Below are 22829 nucleotides of genomic sequence, written 5' to 3'. Positions count from 1 at the left end.
TGTAATCCCAGCACTTTGGGAGGCCAAGGCAGGTGAGTCACGAGGTCAGGAGTTCGAGACCAGCCTGGCCAACATGGTAAAACCCCGTCTCTACTAAAAAATAAAATTAGCCAGGCGTGGTGGCATGCACTTGTAATCCCAGCTACTCAGGAGGCTGAGGCAGGAGAATAGCTTGAACCCGGGAGGTGGAGGTTGCAGTGAGCCAAGATCACACCACTGCACTCCAGCCTGGGACACAGCGAGACTCTGTGTCAAAAAAAAAAAAAAAAAGAAAAAAGATTTACCATCGTAGCCATGTAAGATGTACAGTTCAGTGGCCTTAAGTACATTCACACTGTCGTGCAACCATCACCACCACCCATCTCTAGGACATTTTCATTTTCCTAAAACTCTGCACCTATTAAGTAATAACTCCTCATTCCTCGCAGCCCCTGAGAACCGCCTTTCACCTTTCTATCTCTATGAATCTGACTACTGCACTTTCATATAAACCTCACGGCAAGCAAACTGTGAAAACCGTCTGGCCACACTCTTGAAGATCGTAGACCCAGGAGATGGCAATCACGGACCTGAAATTGCTTTTCGATGCACACTGCAGGTTTGATGAGCTGTCTCCTCTTTGCAAGGTGTCTTTATTCCACAGAAAGCATGTGAAAATGCTCATTTACGTGCGTGGAAGCCCACCTCGGTGCCTGGCACATGCATTTTGATTATTTCTCCTCCAGGTATGACTTTCACATAGCCTATAACATTTGTAGAAATTATGTAAGGTTAAAGGGAAAAAGCAGAATTCGAAATCCCATCCCAAGGAAGATTACACCTGGAAAAACTTATGTATGCCTATGGACTAAGTACTGGAAGTCAACACAAAAAAATAGGCAAGGTCCAGCAGACAAGACCTCTCCTCTCTTTTTTGTTTGCATCACAGCAAAAGTCCCAAATAAATTACTGCAGAAAGCTGCCATGGCAGATAAATATGCTCCTTTAGTTAGGCTGCATTATTCATGTTTTAAGTCCAGGTTCTAAACTGCAGATGTATTTTCTTAAAGTGCCCATTTGCCACTGATTCTTTCTGCATCAGCTAAATTTAGGAAACCATACTACAAATAATAACTTCCAAGAACTCTGTGGTACTGATGGGGAGGGGAGGGAGCAGGAGGTCAGAGTGGAGAGACAAGATTTAGCCTCTGGTTTGATACTGTGAGACAAAAATGCAAATGAGAAACTTCCAACACCTGTGACTTCTTTCAGGTTAGTCAAAAACCAACATACATTTGACTTGTCAGATCAACAGATGAGAACTCAAAAGCTTATTTTTGTTCAAGATATTTCAGTGCAAGACTAAAGTGGGCACGGTCAGAATGCTGGATTTCCTCCAGCCAGTACGGGCTGGGTTATGGGAAGGCAGCAAGGGAGATTCACTCTAGCTCCACCTCACCACTGAAAGCCCTATCAGGTGCTTTCGGTTCAGCTGGAGGACTTGCTGATGCACACAGTTGGGACTCATGAAAACTGGGCCAGTTTCAGCAGTCACTTGAGGCATTCCGTGGTATTACTTAATGAAGGTGAATCCTGAACAACCCATCTCAAAAAATTGCCATGAGTGAAAGCTGCTGCTTAGAAATCAGCAGTAGATATTCCAGGAGTATTCTCTGTATGTATCATTAGGGAAAAATTTATCTTTTACAAACATTATCTGATCACACATCTCAGCTGCTGAAAAATATTCAGTGGCTCCTCTCTGTCTGCAAAGTAGGGAAGACCCATTTTCACAGTGCTTCAACATCTGTCCACAACCCCCCTCCTGACCTCACATCCATGATATCTCCCTCCTACCACCCCTCGCTCCTCAAACTCCAGCAACCCTGGGCTGCTGTTAGTCTCCCCATACGTTCTGTGCTTTCCTGCCCCAAGTCCCTGTGGTCTTCTCTCTCTGGAACAGGCTTTCTGTGTGGCTCTTCTCGGTAAAACCTCCCTGACATACCCACCAGGCTCTCTGTGGAGCCTTCCCTCGCCTCCTCGACCTCCCCCTTAGCAGACTTCAGCCCCACGCTGGGCCCCCAGACCACCAGCAGCACACAGGTGCATGGCCCGGGCACAGAGGACTGGCACTGCGTGTGAAGGGCCAGTGTCTCTCACTAGACTACCCAGATCCCTCGAACGCCCAGGGCTGTGGTCATCGTCTGTCAGTCTCCTGGTACCTCTCTCCTGTAAACGGTTCCAAAGGAAGAAAGGAATGCACGAGGAGGGACATGCCATTTCAGAATTTTAAACATGTGGCCACCAACCCAATGCGCCCCGACAGCACTGCTCCCAGGCTGACCACGGCACCTGCAGGCAGCCCTGGAGTCACCGTCCAGTGCGGGCTGGCCAGTGCCAGGCCTCATCAGGCCCGTGCCTCCACCTTCACTCTCCTCCAGCTGTAAATGGGGCTCTGCTGGACGCGGTGGGTGCACGCTCCCACATGGAAAACCATGACAGGCAAAGACAAGGCAAAGATGCTGGGCATTTCTGGGGCTGCATTAAACTGGGGGCTACCCAGCCCCAAGCTTCGACCTGGCTGGGCTCCCGGAAGCTCTTAGTTTCCTCTCAGTAATACTCCTGCTCCCAACAGCGAAGCCCAGGGTGGGTGAACTAGGGCCCATGTTCACGGGGCACAGCTGTGCCCACTGATTCACGTATCGTCTGTGGCCCCTCACCTCATGGTGGAGGCTACAGTAGCTGCAGCAGAAGTCCCCAAAGCCCCAAATACTCCCTGGGCCTTGACAGCCAAAGCGTGCCAAGCCCCGGTCTAGACAGTCCCATTGCACAAAGTCATTCTGATGGTGACAGCTTGTTTTGCACATCCCATTTGTCTTCTCCATTTAAATGACAGCTGATACAGCACACCACCTTCTTAGAATTGCAGCATTCTTTTTTTTTTTGAGACGGAGTCTCGCTCTATCACCCAGGCTGGAGTGCAGTGGCGCGATCTCGGCTCACTGCAAGCTCTGCCTCCCGGGTTCACGCCATTCTCCTGCCTCAGCCTCTCCGAGTAGCTGGGACTACAGGCGCCCGCCACCACGCCCGGCTAATTTTTTGGTATTTTTAGTAGAGACGGGGTTTCACCGTGGTCTCGATCTCCTGACCTCGTGATCCGCCCGCCTCGGCCTCCCAAAGTGCTGGGATTACAAGCGTGAGCCATCTGCAGCTGTGCTCAGTTCTCCTTTGCTCTGATGCAGAGAGGGACACAAGGATTTCCCTTGAACACAGGACTTGAAACAAGGAAAGTCAATGTGACATGTGAAAAATACTAAGTGCAATGCCAGAACACAGTAGATGCTCAATAAATGGTAGTTGACAGGATTTGCCAGCAACTCTCCCTCAAGGGCAATCCCATCTGCATAATTACCAGCAGATACAGCACTGCACACACCAGGATGCAGAAGCCCAGGGCAGATGGCTCTCCAGGCACCAGCAGGGAGAGGGCCACACTGCTCTTCAAGCTGTATGCTGTACCTACCTCCCTGAGCCAGCTTCCCCCTCCCGGCAGGATGCGGCAGCCTGCCTTAAACACAGCTCCCTCCCTCAGGGAGGCACACAGTGCTGCTGGGAACATTGTGCCTGTTTTGCAGCTGGCTAAGTCAGTGAGCTCTCAGAGCCCCTCGCTGGTGATGGAATGGGTCCATCAGCTGCAGATGGGTTACGGGCTTTGTAGACTGCCGCTTGTCTTCAGGCTTGGACACAATCTGCAGCATCTAGGAAGCCCTTTCTAAACAGCACGGACGATCCCTCCAGCTGAACACCACATCCTCCCTCTGGGAACACACTCTAGAAGCTGTTTTGAGAAAGAGGCAAACACTGATCCAGAGCAGGGTGCTGCCCTCCAGGGCTGGCCAGTTCTGCATGGGCAGGGCTGAGGCTCAAGACATGCAGAGGCTGGACGTGGTGAGGGCCACGGGAGTTCAGGGCAGAAAGAATGTCCGTGGGTTGGGAGAGTGGAGAGAAGTGAGAACAGCGGCTCTTCTGTTTCTCCTCAACACCAGGAGGGACACCCCTCTGTTACGCAGCAAGTTAATATTAGAGATGTGCTGCATTCCTGTGCTCTGCGGCACCCACTGCCTGATGTTCGCGGCAGCAGGTGTGGGTGGGGGAGCGTGTTCCTTGCTCTGATTAAGGATGAGCGGGTCACTGCTCCCAGGCCTACCCAGGAAGGGCGGCACTCCTCCAAGCCCTCCACCCTCTCCCTGCCTGCCATTGCTAGCAGTCTGATGGGCAATTTTTATTTGACAGCTGCATCCTCTTGCACCATGGCACAGAAGGAGGCCCTAGGTCACCTCAGTCAGAGCCCACATGTGGAAGCACAGGAGAAGAGAGTGCCCCGGCCACCAAGCAGGCTAGAGGACATTCACTGGGGTGGCCACGCGGCTGCAAGCCCACTGCTGAAGTAGGGGCAGCTGCAGAGGTTTTCATCCGAAAAGGCAGAAACCTCAGCTTCAAGGAACAGTTTTTAAAAACCAGGAAGCCAAAAGCCAAAAACACTTGGAAATGTTATCCTCCTTTGCTAGCTATGAGATCTTTTCTTCTTCAGGGCATGGGGTGGAGCCATTCCATAGTGCAATTTAATTGCATTCTAGATCAACTCTCATTGACAATCATCTAAAGGAGATTTCGAATTGCTTTCCACTTGGGTGCTGTGGGGCTGATCTCCTGGAACAAGGTATTTCATAAAATAGATATATTTGATGTGTACCTGTTCTACCCCAGCTAGGCTCTGCCTCCTCCCAGGTCAGTACAGCTGAAATGATCCTTGAACTCCGCTTAGGAATAATTTCCAACAGTAGGAGTCTCACGCCAAGGTCTGAGCTCTGCTCTGTTCACCCCAGAGTTACAAACTGACAGGAAAATCTGTGCCTTTGCAGCCATCCTAAGATGGCAAAGGGACACCCTAAGAGCCACTTCCCCGCGTCCTCTCCTTGCACTGATAGTGGCTGCACCTCTCACGGAAGGAGCCAAGGGCCTTGTGGACTAACCCCCACTAGCCGGGGAAAAATCTGAGAATGAAAAGTTGGACCTCAAGAGAAAGAAGCTGTAACTCAGATTTCAGATGCACCTACTTCCTTCCCATGCCCAGAACTGTCACCATGCATTTCGTTTGTTCTCCCACGGGAAAAGAAGGCCAGAGCTAGCTGGCGATGCCCCTGCTCAGTGATGAATGCTGAAACTTGACGCCGGCAGTAGCTGCGGTGACAACTGAAAGGAGGGAAATAACTTCTCAATTCAAACCTAGGGTTTGATAGTGTCCACCTCAACACACACACACACACACACACACACACACACACACACACACACACACACACACACACACACACACACACACACACACACACACGTCTTTAAAACATCCCAGGGAGTCTGGCCACACAGAGGGGAACACATTTTTAAAAGCATGGACAGAGCTTGTTCACAGCCTGTAATGAGGTGATGAAACTAGCTAGGTGCTATTGCTTCACTCTCAGAGTTTTAAAATAAGATTGGAGCACTTCCCTTGCAGGTGTGGGCAGACACAAGGTCCACCTGCATTGCCTGGCAGGCAGTGATTATTCAGAGCACCTGAAAACAGCAGTTTGCTTAAACCAGTCTTTGGTAAACTAGGGCACATTTTCCTACAGCTAAAAACAACAATGGTGCCCAGAGAGCCCTTTAACCCGGCTTTGGGTCTTAACCAACCTACCCCTTTAACTTCCCATTCAAACTTCTGACTGCAGACTCGAAGGCCCTCCCCACCAAGCAGCCACAACCCACGGAATCTCCCTGGAGTAGATGTCCTCTTCCGTCACCACCACCACCATGACGCTTAAGCTTTCTGCTAGTTGGCCAGCCACACACGGTGCTGTCCTGACCCAGAACGAGAAACACTCTTTCCCTCCGTGGATGCCCTCCACGGACATTCTCCTTGGTTGTTTCTACCAAGCTAAGCCTGTCTTCTCTTTCAAACTCCTTACAGAATTGCACCTCCTCTGAAAGCATTCCAGACTTGCTATTCATGTCACCTAGCCTCCCCTTCCCAGTGTCCACAGCACCTAAAACAGCCAAACACGAGGGTCTTCTCGGGTTGGAGTCTGAATGAGAAGCTGCAGAATCTCAGCTTGGGGGAAGCAAAACACAAGCTCTACACTGGGGCCAGAGTGCCCTGAGGGAACCCCAAGGACTGTACTCAGAAGAGCTGAGACTAACTAGAACCCACACAAGGGGTTACAGGAGTAACAAAGATGTGTGTCTTCCAAGATCATGTGTTCACAGGCTGCAAATTCCATCGCATAATGCCACATAAAAGCAAGACGCTGGAGGATGGCCCCACTGTCATTCCCCAGTCATGCTGCCCTAGCATTTTCTCGCATGGTTTAAGAGCAATGGCTTAGCTTCCTATGTAGATACACTGTGATACTGTGATGCTCAAATCTTCATGTCCAGCCTAGACCTCTCTCCTGAGCCCTGGACCTGTATTTCTATCCACTGATGAATATCACATGAACCTTCCACCCATGACTGAGCTTGGTCCCTTTCTTCCACCCGGCTGTTTCCTGGAGCACTCACATCCCTGGGTGGCAGAGCCATGGGTACTTACAGCCTAATTAGCTGTACCTTCAGGCATCCCTGACTCCCCAGCTTGAGAAATGACTTTCTTTCTGTATTTTGAAGATGTCTGATGAGTTTATGGCTGTTGTAACTTCTTAATGGATTGTCCCTTTTTTTTTAATGTAGTTTCCCTCTTTAATTATTTTTTTCTTTTGCTTTCAATTCCATTTTATCTCATAAAAACTATCGCTATGCCATCTTCCTTTTGCTTGATTCTTGCTAGAGAATCTTTCCCCTTCTTTCATTTTCAACCTTGTTATGTCACTTTATGGGAGATTTTCAGATCAAATCTGACTCTTTCACTTCTAAAAAATATCCAGTCCCCAGCATCCCGGTTCAGACCCTCATCACTTCTAACGAGGATTACTTCAAGAGCTTTCGAGGGTCTCTGCGGTACCCACTTCCCTCACTCCACTCTAACCTTGAGGCAACATCCTGCAAAAGAAATCGGAATGTGTCACCTGGCTTTGTTCATGAATCTTTGCTGGGTCTCTGCTTACTGCAAGATGAAGTTCAGACTCCACAGCTTAACAAACAATGTCTTTGCAAATCTGCTCTGAGCCTGCTTTTCCAGTCTGGCCACCCCGGTGAGCTCTCAAGAGTGCCAGGACACACCTCCCCTCGCATGCCCCATCCCTTAGTGCACCCTGTACCTCTGCACGCACTGCTTTCTCTACCCAGAATCCCACCTCCAACTCAACTGTCATCTCCATCACTGCCTGGCAAACCTCTATGATCATTTAGGACCACACCAAATTTTCATCTTTGGTGAAGCCTTGCTGTCTGCCCTGCAGTGTTAGCCGCCTCCTCTGGGTGCCCAGGGCCCTTGCCTCTGGTATGCATTTTTAAGGATCTACACGCCTGTCTCTCCTTAATGCTGGGACACATCTCACTTCTCTTTGTATTTTATCCCCAATACCTGCTACAAGGTAGGTGCTCAATAAATGTTTGCTGAGTCTGGAGGGATAACAACTTCCAACGTAGCCAAAAGGAGAACTGAAGACAGCACCACCCTCACCCGTACTGACCACCGTCTCCACTCTGTCATCAGGTGGGGCTCATCTCCCCGTCCCTGACCTGCCCTGAAGCACTAACCCTACAGAAGACACACCCCTCACCCTCCCTCCCCACTGAGTCAAACCGCACTAGTCCTATGAGGCTGCCTCAAGACCCCTCTCTTTACAAAGTCTTCCCCAAATCTCCCAGCCCATGGCCATGCAGCCCTTGCATGGACTGGCAGAGCCCGTGCCATCTATGATAGGCACTTTGGCACCCAAAGGCAACCTGGCTGCAGTGGTGTCTATGCACACTACACTCAGTCGGAACATGGAGGAGCCCACGCGCTACATGCTTCTCCCAAGACCTTGGTTTGGAGATCCTGGCAGATCTTGCCCCTCACACATTCCCCACCGTGGACAGGGTGAGATGCAAACCAGGAAACCCACTCCAAGAACGCAGAGTCCTCCACACACCTGTGCCAGGTGATTGCTCAAGTACAGCAGTCAGGAGGAAACGCTCAGACACCGGGACTCAACATGAAGGCAACATCTAGGAAGAGCGCCCTGCAGAAGTCTTCAGTTGTAAGGAGAGGCTGGTCAGTGAGCATGAGCCCCAGAGACAAGGTCCCCAGCTGAAGGACAGGGCACCTCTAGGAAGCCAGGCCAAAAGAGTTCTTTGATTTAGAAATTTTAAAAACCGTGTCCTCCCTAGACTCAGTTAAGTACTGGAAGATCTCAAGCCCTCTGAGTCCAGCCATGCAGGAGTTCTAGGGCTCCATTTGCAAGTGAGTCTGCGGCAGCAGGACCAGCCGGTGGAGGGCCGCTCTCACACACCTGACTGCCACACAAGAAACCTCGATACAGCTTGCTTCAAGAAACAGCGATTACTAGACAGTTTTCGATCCCTGCTATAATCATTTCTATTTGAGTCATATCTATTTAAATCTGGGGTTGGCTTCAAACAAATTTGCCTCAACACAAGAAAGCTGCTGTAAGCTTCTGGTACAGCAAGTACCACTGATTCTGGGTGGCTTCAAAGAGGTTTTCCTAGAGAGGTGAAAACAACTGAGGTGTGCTGGAAACAACCGTCAATCTGAAAACCATTCCAGGTCAAACAGCAACTGGTTTTCAAAAGACTTGGACCTTTCTACCAACTTGACACCCACAGTGTTTTTCGGTAAGATAGCTGAATTCACCCACGCTGGAAACAACGGCCAACGCAAATAGGAAATCTTGCCCAGTGCTTCAAGGTGTATCCCCCGGGGATCTGTGAGTCCTAAAAAAGGGCACAGATTCATTTTGTGTCCAATCACTCAGGTAGAAATAGAGCACACAGGAAATAAAGTCTAAACCAGTAAAGACATGTCTTGGGCCATCTTCTCCCTTTGAAGATTGAAGATTAAGATGACTGAAATGAAGTGGATGACATACTTTGCTTTGTACCAATCGGCCGTGGACAACAGGATGTAGCATGCCTGACAACACGCATCACACATGCATCTATGAACGCAGCGCAGACAAACACAGATCGCCTTCCAGACAGGCCTGAACACTCAGATGAAATCTACCTGTCACTACCAGACACCCAGAGCATGGCCCACAGACCCCCTTCCCTTCTTTCTCCCCCTCTCTTCACTTGAATAGATACTTGAACATGATCTTATTGCGACGAATAAATTCAATAATTTTTTTTTTTTTTAAATAGAGGAAAAAGTGGGCATCATCCTTCCCTCCCTTCCCTCCCATTCTAGTTCTCTAGGAAATCACCAGTTTGAGGAGTCTGGCCTGGTCCTTTCAAACCCTTATCTGTGCATTATCATGCATATAAATGTAATACAGAAATACACCATTGAATTTAAACTTTACATAAATGTGATTATATGATGGGTATCATCCTATAACTTGCTTCTTTTTCTTAACAGTGGACTTAACCCTGTGAACACACAGACGTCTTCCTTTTCTTGTTGAATTGCTGCCGAGTATTCCTTAATATGGATGAACTAGCACTGACCACTCCCCTTCTGCTGAATATGTGGGTTGGCTCCAATTTGTTGCCATTACAAACAGGGCTGCCATGAATGGCTGCACACTTGAACATCTGTACACATCTGTGTGTATGAGATGTGTGGCTTTGGGGCTTTATCCTCCTTGTGCCTGGAGAAGGGCAACCTATAGCTTCTGTGACTTGCAGGTTCTGGACAGGAAAGGCCCCGGGGTCCTGAGAGCTGAGGCCTGCTGTGGTCACCTGGGGAAAGGCCCTGGGGTCCTGAGAGCTGAGGCCTGCTGTGGTCACCTGGGGAAAAGGTAGGGCTGGAGGTGACGGCCTGCATGTCAACCTCAGTGGCTGCTGGAGGAGGGCCACAGGCAATGAGGCTCTCCCTTTACAACCAGAACACAAGTCCCTGTGCCCTGAATGTCCTCTCAGCTTTTCCTAATGAGGATAAGTTCCATGAAGTCTGTGACAGCGTTTCCACAAGCTGTGTCCCAACCCTGGCATGGGGCTTGACCATGGCAAATCCTCCTTTAATTGACTGTCACTGTCTGTGTCTTGGATGCATGGTCCTCTTTGTAGAGCCGAGCTTTTAATGCCAAGCAAAGGTAGCTCTCTAGAGATCAATCAGAAAGTCACAGGAGCTGCACAGGGCATTACTGGTTGTAATAACTTAGGAAAAGATCATTCTGAACCACAGGCCACAGCAGCTCTGTAGAACAGGACAGCCACAGGCACCGCTGCTTACTAAGGAAGTGAGGAACTACACAGACTGCCCAAATAAGCGAGGCTGCATTGCACTAACCGATCCTCTGGCTTCACAAATTGCTCATGATAAAGAAATTACTCTTGACCCCACTCTACTTTCACATCCTAATGAGCCACAAGTGGTCAAAGACGTGATGAGACATGATTTCTCACTTTGGAATGGGGCTAAATGGTGCAAATCTCGCCTTTCATCAGCAGACGTCTGCAGAGGGGCCCCTGTGTGCTGGATCCAAGCTGAGTGCTGCAAGGGCCAGAGAAACCCCAGCATGGCAGCTGCCTGTGTGGGCTTGCAGGCCAGCTCAGGAGCCCGACATGGGCCAGGAACACTTACGTCATCAAGCACAGGTTAAATGGATGCTTAATATCCTACAGAAGCAGTGACAGTGCATACATGACTCATGGCCCAACTGGGAGTACAAACTGAAGATATTACAGAAAAGGGGCCGAAGTCCTGAGCTCGGAGGACCCTGACGGTGTCCCTCTCAGAGGAAGGAGAGCTGGGGCTGAGCTCGGAGGGAGGGGAGAATTCATGTGAGCAAGAGAGGGTGGGAAGAGACGAAAGAGAATACATACATGCCTTCTTCAACTTTAAACACCCTTTATCATCTTGCTTCTGGCTTGCTTTACATTTGGGAAGCCAACAAAAGTTTTGTTCAAGAGAAATGGGGTGGATCAGCAAGAGGAACATGTGGCAGGAAACCAGGGTCCCTCCAGGAGCCCTTGGCCTCAGGGCCACGTGGCCGCTGGGCACTGACCCGGGGAAAAAGGATGGGGCCGTCCAAGCAGACTGGGCATCTCACCTTGGTGAATTTCCTCATCAATAAGCAGGTAAACAAAGACAGAAGTACGGGCACACAGATAACAACCAGAGGAAGAAGCCAACTACAAACAGAACTAACACAATTAAAGTCTTGGCACCAACACTTCAAAAAATGTCTTCAATGTTAAAAGAAATATAAACATAATCACCAGGAATAAATATCTGCATATGAAAACATCCCATTCTTTTAAAAATACCATAAATGGTTCACACTGAAAACAGAAAATATCCAAGCTGAACTCTAGCTCACAAAATCTACCTGGTATACATACAATACCCTGGTCTTCATAAATGAGTATAAATCATTTTTTCTCTACTTGATCCTACACTATCATCTTACAATATGTGTCACTTTTAAAAGGGTAAGGTTCTTCATGTTAGAAGCTTAGTGAAGGCATGAGAATATTTCTTAAAACTTTTTTTTTGTTAATAGTGAGAAATAGTTTTGTTTCCTGCAGGTGCTCTGTTAAATACACAAAATGAAAAATGAAACACCGAAATTTTTACATTAGAAAGAGTTCTGTTTCTTTTTTTCAGGGGAAGGGAGAAACCTTTCATTGTTCAATATTATTTTCTCAGCAACTACAAACAATATCGGGTTTCTGATTTGAAAATGCACTGTCTTTGCAATAGGAGTTTTCACCAACCCTCAAACCTGGAGCCATCAGCAGACGCTGAAGACACTGCTCCCACCCATCCCCACAAATAAGGGAACACTTTTGAGCAAACACGAGCAACTCCCTGACAAAGTCCTAAGCATGGAAACAGGCCAAGGAGGATTTTGTTTTTTCCTCTTAAACAGGTCTGGGCTTACTTTCTATTGAAATTAATATACATGGCAATGATTTTCTGCCATTTTACTAGCATCATGTGCTCCAAAGTTTTGATACCAAAAGTGTAGTCCTGAAGGGCTGTGGCTGGCAGGAAGACCCTTGCCTCTGTAGTGAGAAGGCCTTGGTTCCAGCCCTGGCCCTGCCACTTGCTGACAGATGATGTGAGAACCAGCCTGGTTAAGCCATAGAGGCACCAAATAACACCATCCACTTTGCTGGACTCAGAGTTCTCAGAGGAAGTCATGTCCTGGCATTCTCTACCAGCTGGAATGCCAGGGATCACATTTTCTGAATTCTTAGGCATCGCCAAAGGCCCAGTCAAATGTCTCCAGATTCAACGGCAGAAGAAGGGTCTCATACCCTGGGCTTCCACCTGCTCCCAGCCACAGCTCTTCTCTCACTGTCATTAATATTTATAAAGCAGCTACAACACATATCTTGTGCATACACTAAAGGCTCTGCCGGGGAAGATCTTGGGATGAACTCATTTCTGTTACCCACAGTACCTGTCCTAAGACCTGGAACACAGTAGGAGCTCAAGAAATGAATGAATCAGTAACCCTTTGTCTTCAAAGGGAAGAACTATCTGGAAAGGGATGGAATGTGTGAAGAGGGTATTTGCAGCAAATAACAGCAAAAATCGTGCTAATTAAAAGGAAAGAAGAGCAAAGCTCTGTGCTGGTGATGGCATGGCAGGGAAAGGCACTTTCATACATTGCTAGGACAAGCACAAATAGCACAACTTTTTTCAAAGGTGATCTAGTAAGATCTACCGATACCACTAAGGATATCAGAAACATCAGTCATGCTAGGAGAGAACAGAGGCGGTGGGGCATGCTGGGAAAATCCCCAGTCTGGGAGAGGAGTCCTAGCTTCCCATCAAGCTACCCAGACAGCCATGGGAATCCCAGGCAAGTCCTTTCATGTCTCCCAACGTCCCGGTTTTTGTCCACCCAATGATAGAGTCAGGCTTGCTGATCTCTAGACCCTGTTTAGCTGGGATTTCTGTCTCTGACAGAGAGCGGTGGGGCATAGAAATGGGTCACAGCTCCTCAGAATCTCAGATGTGAATTTAGGGCTGACTAGAGAGCTTGAAGGTCCCCAGGTTTCTATTACGTTTCTAAGATCTTCATTCTGGAAGGTCTACTCCTTAGCTACTCTTCTGAAGAGGTAGTAATTGGAGACACAGGCCTTTTTCCCTTCACTGACCACCTCACCCATCATGGTCCAGTGGATAAACACATCTTCTCTCATCCACCCAAGACGCATCAGAGACCACCCAGCCACTCCCTCACCAGAGGCGAGGCACAGCCACTCTGAAGGCCTGATAACAGTACCTTCTATTTTCTTTTTCCAGCCAGGCTGCTAGGAAGAGTACAAGATGCTATGAATGCTATTTTGGGAGACCCCAACCCCCAACAAATTACCCAAATAATGGGGTCCGATCTAATCCAACCAAAAGCAACCAAGTCACAAGTTCCTTAGTTCCTTCCTAAGTAAAAATGGGAGCCTCCTTATTTAGATCCCCCGGATTTCACAGGACATGTTCCATGGCGGTCTCAGTAGGAGACACACATAAGCAATCACATAAGCAAGCACACACAATGTTTCCCGGCTCACAAAGGCTGATACATGTCTGCACAATAGGGCTCTCAAGCCTTTATTCCAACAACACAACCGTGAACCTTCCAGAGGGGAATAAACTGCTAAGTTTTCTAAACTTGCATGGCCACATCCAACAATATGAATACCCACTCTCACTTAGTTTCCATCACAATAAAGGCAGAACTAGAGTTTCCAAAAGCCCTTTGTAATTGATGCTAAGTACCCCAGAGCTTTAAACTCATTGAGATGTTTGTTGGAAATGAGCCAAAGAAGTATCCACAGTGTAGTGCCCAATACATTGCTTCACAGCAGCAGGGCTCACAGGACACCTGCGTGGACGTAGCAGGACTAAAAGCCTTCCATTTTAAACAGTAGCTACCTTCCCACTTCCTACCAAGCCCCAGCCTGGGGCTGCCCAGAGAAGCCAGCGGCCATTCAATAAATACGTATGGTTTTGAAGATCTCAGAAAATAAAGGAGGCCCAGCTGTCTCCTCTCCCACCATTTATCCCTTCGCCCTCACTTAGGGGCTCTTACCCGCCGGGGGGTCAGCTCACTGCATTTGCTTGACCCCGCACGGTCTCCCCGCTCACCTTCATCCCTGCCCCATTTCTCTCCCAGGATCAGGGCTGGCAAAGCACAGAGCTGCCGAAGCACCAAACCTGTAGGCGAATTCCCCACTGACTCCAAACACATCATTTCCCTGACTCATCTCAGGCTGCGTGAGGACATGGCTTCTGGATCTGGATTTGAAACTGAAGACAAGGCTGCCTGTATGCCCCAGGCAGACAGCTAAACAAAGATCTGGAACTTCTAATACCACAACTTACTGTGGACGCCACCAATTCAAATAACTTTTGGCCCCTCACTTTTCCCCACTGTACAATCAGAGGCTATTGTTTTAATTTTTAAAATAAGAATATATCATGAATTACTTGTGAAATTAAAGATTGACAAAATGCTAAGAGGGGCAATACTAATACATTATGCTACAAAATAGTGGCATAACAATAAATATAAAGTCACATGGAAGTACTTATGAAGCTAAGATAATAATAGCACCCAGAGACTACAATAGGGTGTCTCCAAGTAAAAGCCGTCCCAGTGAAGAAAAGGGGTAGCACTTCTCTCTCTTTTTTTAATGGCAGAATTTGTCCTTACAGACTGAGCTACACAGGGAATAAAAAAGAATGTGTAGTGTGTTGTGTTGGGAACACAGTTTGCCCACAGTTCTGAGGTTTTACACAATCAGCGGGCTCTCTATACCTGGGTTACAACCCCACCTGCTTTACTCGCTAGCCTGTGGTTTCCCGAGTGATAAGGGCTGGAGCTCTTTGATTTCTAACACTGGCAGATCTCCCATCTACACAGAAGTTACAATGTGAGCAGATTTAAGGGTCATGTGCACACATGACAGTGTGTTCCATTAAATGGAGTATAAGGCAGGGAGGCAGGCCTGGGGCTGAGGGTGGAGAGGGCATCTCTGCAATTTATTAAAATAAAGGAAACCTCAAGCCTCATCTTGTGATTTAAGAGGAAGTCAATCATGACCAGTTTGCAGTTTAACTTACCATCTTGGCCATAGCTTGGCTGTATTTTAAATACAAACTATTGTTGACAGATTAAAAAATGGAGTGGTTATTTTCAAAGGAACTGTTGGGCTCCAGAAAAACGTTTTGTTGTTGTTGTTATTTCCAATAAAATCATGCTGGAACACAAATTACAGCACCTTAGCAAAAAAAAAATTATGAGCTAAACAATACAAGGAAGTAGGAGCTCGGAGATCTGGAGAAATTAATTGAGGTTTGTACACCACCTATGATTCTCTGGTACTACAATGTTTAGTAGAATCATTTATTATTCTACATTCTCGTCAGTTTTAGCTTGCTTTATACTAACTAAAATCTGGCAGCCCTAATGGCTAAAGCAAATAGATACATTTAAAATAAAAAACATTACCTACTCTTGCCTAATATAAATTTAAATGAAAACAGCCTGTACCAGGATTATTTCTTTCAGAACAAGCCACCCCTCCCTTTCCAACACCCCACCCTAAAATAGAAAAACACAACACATCACAACCACACAGCATTATTTTCTAAAAGGAGGTAACTCGGGCTCTGTCAAGGCCAATAAACATAAATAGATTTTACCTCTAGCCAACAGCTCAAACCGTCCATTAGGGTAAATTTAAAGATGTTTTTGGAATTAGTGCACAAGCAGACACACCCTGTTTACCCCGAAAACCTAAAACACAACAGCTTCTACACCGAAAGTCTCCACATTAGAGTGACCCTGGGAAACCTCCAGGGACGATTCACCTTCTGTTTTCTTTGACTCCTGAATGCCAGTGGTAGCTACTTGAGCTTAAATGGGACAAAACCAGGAAATGAGCAGGCTGAATTTTTTTGGATTTTAAAACCAGAGATAATTCTGAAAGGAATGAAAATGGGGTTTAAATGTCCTTAAGGTCCAGAGGAAATGCAGCATCAGCTTATTCCTAGGCATTTAGCCAAGAAAGCCAAAGTGGCAATGCAGCAGGAGTGTGATCAGAAAAAGCACACGCCCTTGCGCCATGCTACAGACAGCGCGTTAACATCAACATGGCCTGAACACAATGGGAACGCTGCCAGAGATCACAGGAGTACGTTTGCATTGGAGAGAACCTGGTTGCCTTCATTAACGTCATAGGCACTCCCACGGAATACAAATGAAGACACCCACACACACCCCACGGTGCTCTCTTACCTCCAACATAGGCCTGGCACTATCGTGGACAGACAGAATATGTGTCACCTTGTTCTTGCTCAATTGTTCCGCATCTCTGGCATCTGTCAGAGAAGAAAGGGGGTGGACATTTTGATATCTTCGCAAGTTAATTACTCCTAAAGTCTAGCTAGAAAAAAAAAAACCCACAAAATGACTTGCATATTTCTTTCCTGAAACTTCATAACTGACCATACATGTAGGGAATTTAGGGCTACTGCTTTCATATATTTTGCCTAACTTTGTTTCTTTTTTTTTTTTTTTTGAGACGAGTCTCACTCTGTCGCCCAGGCTGGAGTGCAGTGTCGCGATCTCAGCTCACTGCAAGCTCTGCCTCCTGGGTTCACGCCATTCTCCTGCCTCAGCCTCCTGAGTAGCTGGGACTACAGGCGCCCGCCACCACGCCCAGCTAATTTTTTTTGTATTTTTAGTAGAGACAGGGTTTCACCATGTTAGCCAGGATGGTCTGGATCTCCTGACCTCGTGAGCCGCCCGCCTTGGCCTCCCAAAGTGCTGGGATTATAGGCGTGAGCCGCTGTGCCCGGCCTTGCCTAACTTTATTTCTGATTTTCTCATCTTTTGACCCAGCGTGAGAAAGGAAAACACTTTCTATGAGGAAAGAGAGTCCCTTTAAATGATCAGGCACAGAAAGGCCTCTGTAATATAACAGCAGTCTCCTCTCACTCCCCCTTGAGCTAAATGGTTACCTTGAAGCCATCTGCTATGTGGTCCCTAGACTGATGCCAAGTAGCCATAAAATGCCACACATCATAGTTCAATATCGTATAGCCAGTCACTAACCAATGTTATTTCTATAAACCAATGAGAATTCCTGCTGAACGATTTTTTGTAATCGCCACTCTCCTGACTCGTCTTTTTTTCTTTAAAAACTTGAGCCCCTATTTTGCTCTCCGGGGCACTCCCCAAGGCAACCTGAAAGTGCGTTTCAGGCTACAGTCCTCAGGCTTGGCCCAAATAAACTCTCTGTGTTAATTTTGCCTCAGCTTCTTCCTTTTAGGCAACAAAAGTGTTAATCTAGAAATTGAAATGCACTTAGATTAATAAACGTTGTAATCATGATGGATTACATCATCAAGAAGGTAAATTTACGAGACCATTTGTAAGAGATGACCTTAGGTCAGTCTTTTTGCATGAGACATATAATATTACGGATATTTAAAATATATTTTTTTAAATTCAATGGCCTCTTAATGATGAGAATTCTTAAAAAGCTAAATACAAAACCACGAACTCTAGAAGACAAAGGAACCTGCCCATTACTTCTTTCCCCAGATGTCAAAAGCAGGGACAGTTCTGGATTCAGACAGGACTGTGGTTTACATCATCTATATTCACTTTAAAGCACAATTAAAAAATGAAACTTTTTCTGGAAATTCCAAACAGAACTATCAGCTATCAGTTGGCTATTAAATTATCTCCATATGAAACTAAGAAGATAACAAAATTATATTCCCTTCCAATGTTCCTACCTGAAAAGTGGCGAATGGTGTGATCCCCTGAATTGGAACCCTTCTACTAATCTACAAAACAGGGGGCCAGCAGGAAATGAGGAGGTCCACTGCCCTACACCCCATCCCAGCCTGGCCAAGCTTTTCTAAATGATACAGGAGAAATGGATCGAAAGGCAAATATTTAGGCCAGGCGTGGTGACTCACACCTGTAATCCCAGAACTTTGGGAGGCCGCGACGGGCGGATCACCTGACGTCAGGAGTGCGAGACCAGCCTGGTCAACATGGCGAAACCACGTCTCTACTAAAATTACAAAAATTAGCTGGGCGTGGTGGTATGTACCTGTAATCCCCACTACTCACGAGGCTGAGGTTGAGTGAACCCAGGAGGTGGAGATTGCAGTGAGCCGAGATCTCGCCCCACTGAACTCCAGCCTGGGCAACAGAGCGAGATTCCATCTCAAACAAAACAAAACAACAATAACAAACAAAGGCAAAAGTTTAATTATCATGGTTCTGTAGAGTATTTCATGGCATGGGAAAATGCTCAGGGTATAATGTAAAGCAGGTACCAAACCATAAATACGACACAAACCCAACATATAAAAATGCAGAGACAAACACACGGCAGGCAGCATGGCGGGACTGGTACAAAGACAGCCCCAGCTCAGAGACGGAATTACAAGGGTTTTCTTCCTTCTCTATAGTGTGTGTGTGTGTGTGTGTGTGTGTATTCTACATCAGTGGCTCTAAAGTTTAACACCCTATGAACTACCAAGAGGCTAGTTAGAAAGGCGGATTCCTGATCTACCCTGGGGCTGAGGAATCTCCATTTCTAACAAGCCTTGATGATGAAGCAGAAATCAAGAAACGTTGTTCTAAATATTCAGCAACGTCAGGAAAAAAAATTTAAGTAATATTAAAATACCAGTTTTAAGACTCTTTTCATTGCTCCAACCTCTCAGGCTTCAAATTCCAGGCTATCGCTTTCCCAGATTCAAATTTTCAAGCTTCAAATTTAGGGCTATTGTTTTCAAGTATTTTGCCTAAGTTTATTTCTGACCGGCTCATCTTTTGACCCAAAGTGAGAAAGAAAAAAACTTTTTATTCGAGGAACATGAGCCCTTTAAGTTATCAGGCTAAGAAAGGCATCTATAATATAATAGCAGTCTCCTTTCATTCCCCCTTGAGCTAAATAAATAGTTACCTCAAAGCCACCTGCTATGGATGGGAGCCATCTACATAGCACACGGGGACTCACTGCCAACCCCGAACCCCTCACAAGTTGGGGTACCAGCAAGCCTAGCTTAGAATTAATTAGGCAGAAGCTAGAATCGTTTTGGAAGCCACAGGCAGCCAGTCCCCACATTCACACCAAAATGGGATTTTCCAATCGCCACCAGCATGGGCATTTTAGGCAAACAGTGAAACAGACAAAGCCACAGCTTCGGCGCTCACAGAACCTGGAGGAGGTGGGGCAGGGACCCAGTAGAGGCAGGGCAGCCTGACGGTGCCAGCTCATCTTACCCTCCCACCTGGCTCCTCCAGACACCCATTCCACCTGGCATTTGAATGTTAACAATCCATATTTGTTTCAATCTACTTTTCTCCTTTCACAACAGCTTTATTGAGATATAATTCACATACCATAATATGAACCCTGATCAAGTACGATTCAGTGGTTTCATACGTTCACAAGGCTGCGCAATCATCACAATATATAACTTTAGAACATTTTCTTCACCCGGTAAATACGCTTTTATAATACAGAGTGAATCTGGGAAAAAAAAGTATACATTTCTGAACGGAGAAGACCACTCGCTATCACCCAACAGCCCACTGCCTGCTGGACTCCAAAGCACAGGGAAGCACTCCGGGGCCAGTGCCTCTCCTCTTCCTCACCGCACGCTGGCACCATGTTCGCTGATGCATCCTTTCCCGTGAGGCTCAGGCTCTGCCCGCTTACTTGAGAGTGCATAAAATGCTTCATCAAACCTGCTGGGTGATGACACTGGAACTTTACTTCTCACAGACTTCAAATTATTGATTGTCCTGGAAGGTGACCTACAACCATGAGCAGCGAGGTAATGAGCTGGGAATCCAGCTGTAAGGCTCAGGGCGGTTTCCTACTATGCACAGACACAAGCTTGTGTATTTCAAACTAGCTCCTCCCGGCGCAGACCTAGGGGGCAGGACTCAGCGCCTTGGTGCTCAACTTGGGGCCCTCCAGCCGCGGCACAGCATCACCTGGAGCTGACCCCACCCCAGGTCTACTTGATCAGAACATGCACTTTAAGAAGAACCCCAGAAGGTCGTGTGCACCCTAACACCGAGCCCTGGAGGGAATGACCTTTGGCCTGGTGCCAATGGGCCCCTCCCCAACTGGCAGTCACAAATGCAACAGGTTAGTAATTCATAAAACCAACAGGAAGGTACCAGTTAGAATTCATGTGGAAAAACAAGTCTGGATGGACATATGCTGACCTGTTAAGCATGCTGATTTTGTCTCAGTAAGCTGACAGCAGACTACCTCTGACCAGGCTGGCCTTGTCCAAACAACTGGGTACCCACCAGGACTGTCTGTCTTCCTGGCAGACACAAAACACAAGCTCGAGACTGCGAACATGGCCTCAACACACACCACCCACGTACACACAGTACCTAAGAGTGTCCCCACTTTTCTAGAATTCTGTGGACAACTTCAAACAACGAGGGCTTCCTCTGTCAGCTGACATCCACTGTTGCTGGTGCCAAGTTGTAAGGAAGCCACGGACCCACCCTCCGGCCCAGGGAGGGGCTGCTCTCTCTGGCTTCCACTCCCTGCCTTCCCTCCTGGCGTCTGGGCAAGGCTGCCTGCTGCACCCTGGAGCCTCAACAGAGAGGCTCTCACCAAAGCATCGAAGACCCAAAGACCGGGCTCCAGAGCTGGGTTTGTTTGTGGTTCTTCTCCAGGAGGAAAAATCACCAGGTGCTGCAAAACCATTTGTTGATTCATTATAAAGCTTTTTTTTTTTTTTTTAAGGGTTGCAGAGTGACAGGCGAGGGATCCTACTGGAAGGAAGGAGGGAAGAGGAGAAGGAAGGAAGGGAGGGAGAGAAGTGGGGAGGGAAGAGGGGAAACGGGAAGGGGAAGAGAAGGGGGGGAGGAAGGAGGAGGGACAGAAGAAGGGAGTGACTGTTTACGTTCCTTTCTACTCTACTGGTTCTTGTGTTACAAGAGACACATATTAGTCGTGATTTTAAAAGAGCAGGATAAATGACTATATGAGATGCCAGGCAAGAGCACAGATGACAGCTGGATTCACTACCCAGGAAAAAAGAAAGAGGCCACGTTCCACATTGGGTTTCCACCCTTGCCAGCCAATGCCACCCAGCTGCCTACTGCAGAACTGGCATCTATCGGGCTCCCATGGCAGTAGCAGTGAGTGTGTGGGTGCTTATTTCACAGGGCACCAGGTATTGGGCACTGAGCCCACCAAGGGCATCACCCATTGTCTGGGTCAGCCCCGCTACAGCCCTGTGAGACAGACGCCATCTTCCCAGTCTACACCCCCAGGTGTGTAACTCGTGTGAGGACACACACTGGCCCTTCCTGTTCTGCACCTGCTGTTGGACTCTGAGAGCCAGAGGACAGGGACGCTGGTCCACATTCAACTCCCTGCACATCATGTGTTCCCGACAAGCTTGTGCAATGAACAAGTGAATTCACAGCACAATTGGGGAAAATACTTCCTCTCCTTTGAGCCACTCACCAATTCACTGTACTCTCATTCCCTTCTTTTAGATAAGCTTTGTACCTGGAAAGCGTTTAATAAATATTTGGCTAACGAGTGAATAAAACACAACCTCATACCAATATCAGAATAACTTAAGGTAATAACACAGCATTAACCCTATGAACAAGGAGAGGTGGTGGGCTGTTTACAACACTCTCATAGATGAAACCACAAAGCACAAGATCCAGGAACTTGCAAGGAGCCCTATGTCACTGAATATTTAGAAAACAGGTATAGCTTGTAGTGTGAAAAGAGTTTTAAATATTTCCTTAAAGCTGTCCTTCCAAAAAAGGTAACCTTTCGTGATTAAGGCTAAAACTCTCACATACTGTTGTCAGAAGTGTTGAATTTGGTTCATATTTATTAAAATTTTTAATTTCAAACCTTTCATCTAGCAATTCTACTTCTAAGACCTTATTCTAAACTCTGGTCTCAAAGACACTCCCTTCCCCATGAAAACAGTTAATAACTCACTAAATAACTCTGACGTTTGCTACGTTAATGTATCCTGGCCTACTCACCACAAAGGGTTTGCTGCTTTTTCAGAACGACGAAGCTTACTAATTTAGCAAGTCCAGTACTATTTTTAACATGTTCTTGTAGCAATTAGCAGCTGTCAGCTCTCTGTGCTCAATTCTCTTTGAGGCCTATTAGTGAGCTGGGGGGATATGGGGGTGTGTGTGGAAATAGACATTATAGAGAAATAACAAAGATTATTTGTACAATCAATTTGAATCTGAACTCAGAAATTTCAGCAACATCCAGAAAGCCAACAGGAGTGGCCATGTTCTAACTTGTTAAGGAAGGGAGGAGCATTAGCTGCCTATGACACGGTCTGGCTCTGTCCAACCTAACATGAGTGGGGACCTGCCTGCAAGCTTCCCAGGTCTCTCCCATGCTATTACGGGCCCCTCATCTCTATCTTCCCACCTCATCTGAGTGACTCACTTACACAAACTCTGAATGTCACCTGGCAGGGGGACTTGGCCCCTCCCTGGAAGCCGACAAGCCCAGCGACCACTGCGCTCCAGAGCTGAGTGGAAATAGACTCAATAGCTGACAGTAAATCAATCAGTACGAATAAGTGGCAGGAAACGTCTGAGAAGAGAAGCACCAGATGAGAAGAATCTGCCAGAGATGAAATTGTCACTCTTGTTTCCCGGGTGACTTAAAAAGAACGGGCT

At 47.1% G+C, this 22829-nt stretch overlaps 1 protein-coding gene across 11 annotated transcripts in view; it reads right to left on the bottom strand.

Moving 5' to 3' along the window:
• Positions 1 to 22829, bottom strand: part of DUSP22 (dual specificity phosphatase 22) — a 68887-nt gene that overhangs the window by 31352 nt on the left and 14706 nt on the right. For 6 of the 11 annotated variants that reach the window (XM_058432286.1, XM_032140373.2, XM_032140370.2 and 3 more), the window contains one exon: positions 16383 to 16465. The exons of 1 other annotated variant lie outside the window; for it this stretch is intronic. In XM_058432286.1, the coding sequence (XP_058288269.1) occupies positions 16383 to 16391 (9 nt within the window). In that variant the 5' untranslated portion in view covers positions 16392 to 16465. Of the gene's footprint in view, positions 1 to 569; positions 744 to 16382; positions 16466 to 20354; positions 20459 to 22829 lie in introns of those variants that run through there. 4 more of the 11 variants (XM_058432290.1, XM_058432289.1, XM_058432287.1 and 1 more) reach the window with 4 other exon arrangements.

The sequence above is a fragment of the Hylobates moloch genome, unplaced genomic scaffold (genome assembly GCF_009828535.3).
Source record: "Hylobates moloch isolate HMO894 unplaced genomic scaffold, HMol_V3 SCAFFOLD_20, whole genome shotgun sequence".
NCBI lineage: Eukaryota > Metazoa > Chordata > Mammalia > Primates > Hylobatidae > Hylobates > Hylobates moloch.
Note: the sequence above shows the minus strand (reverse complement) of the source record. Positions and strands in the feature narration are given on the sequence as shown.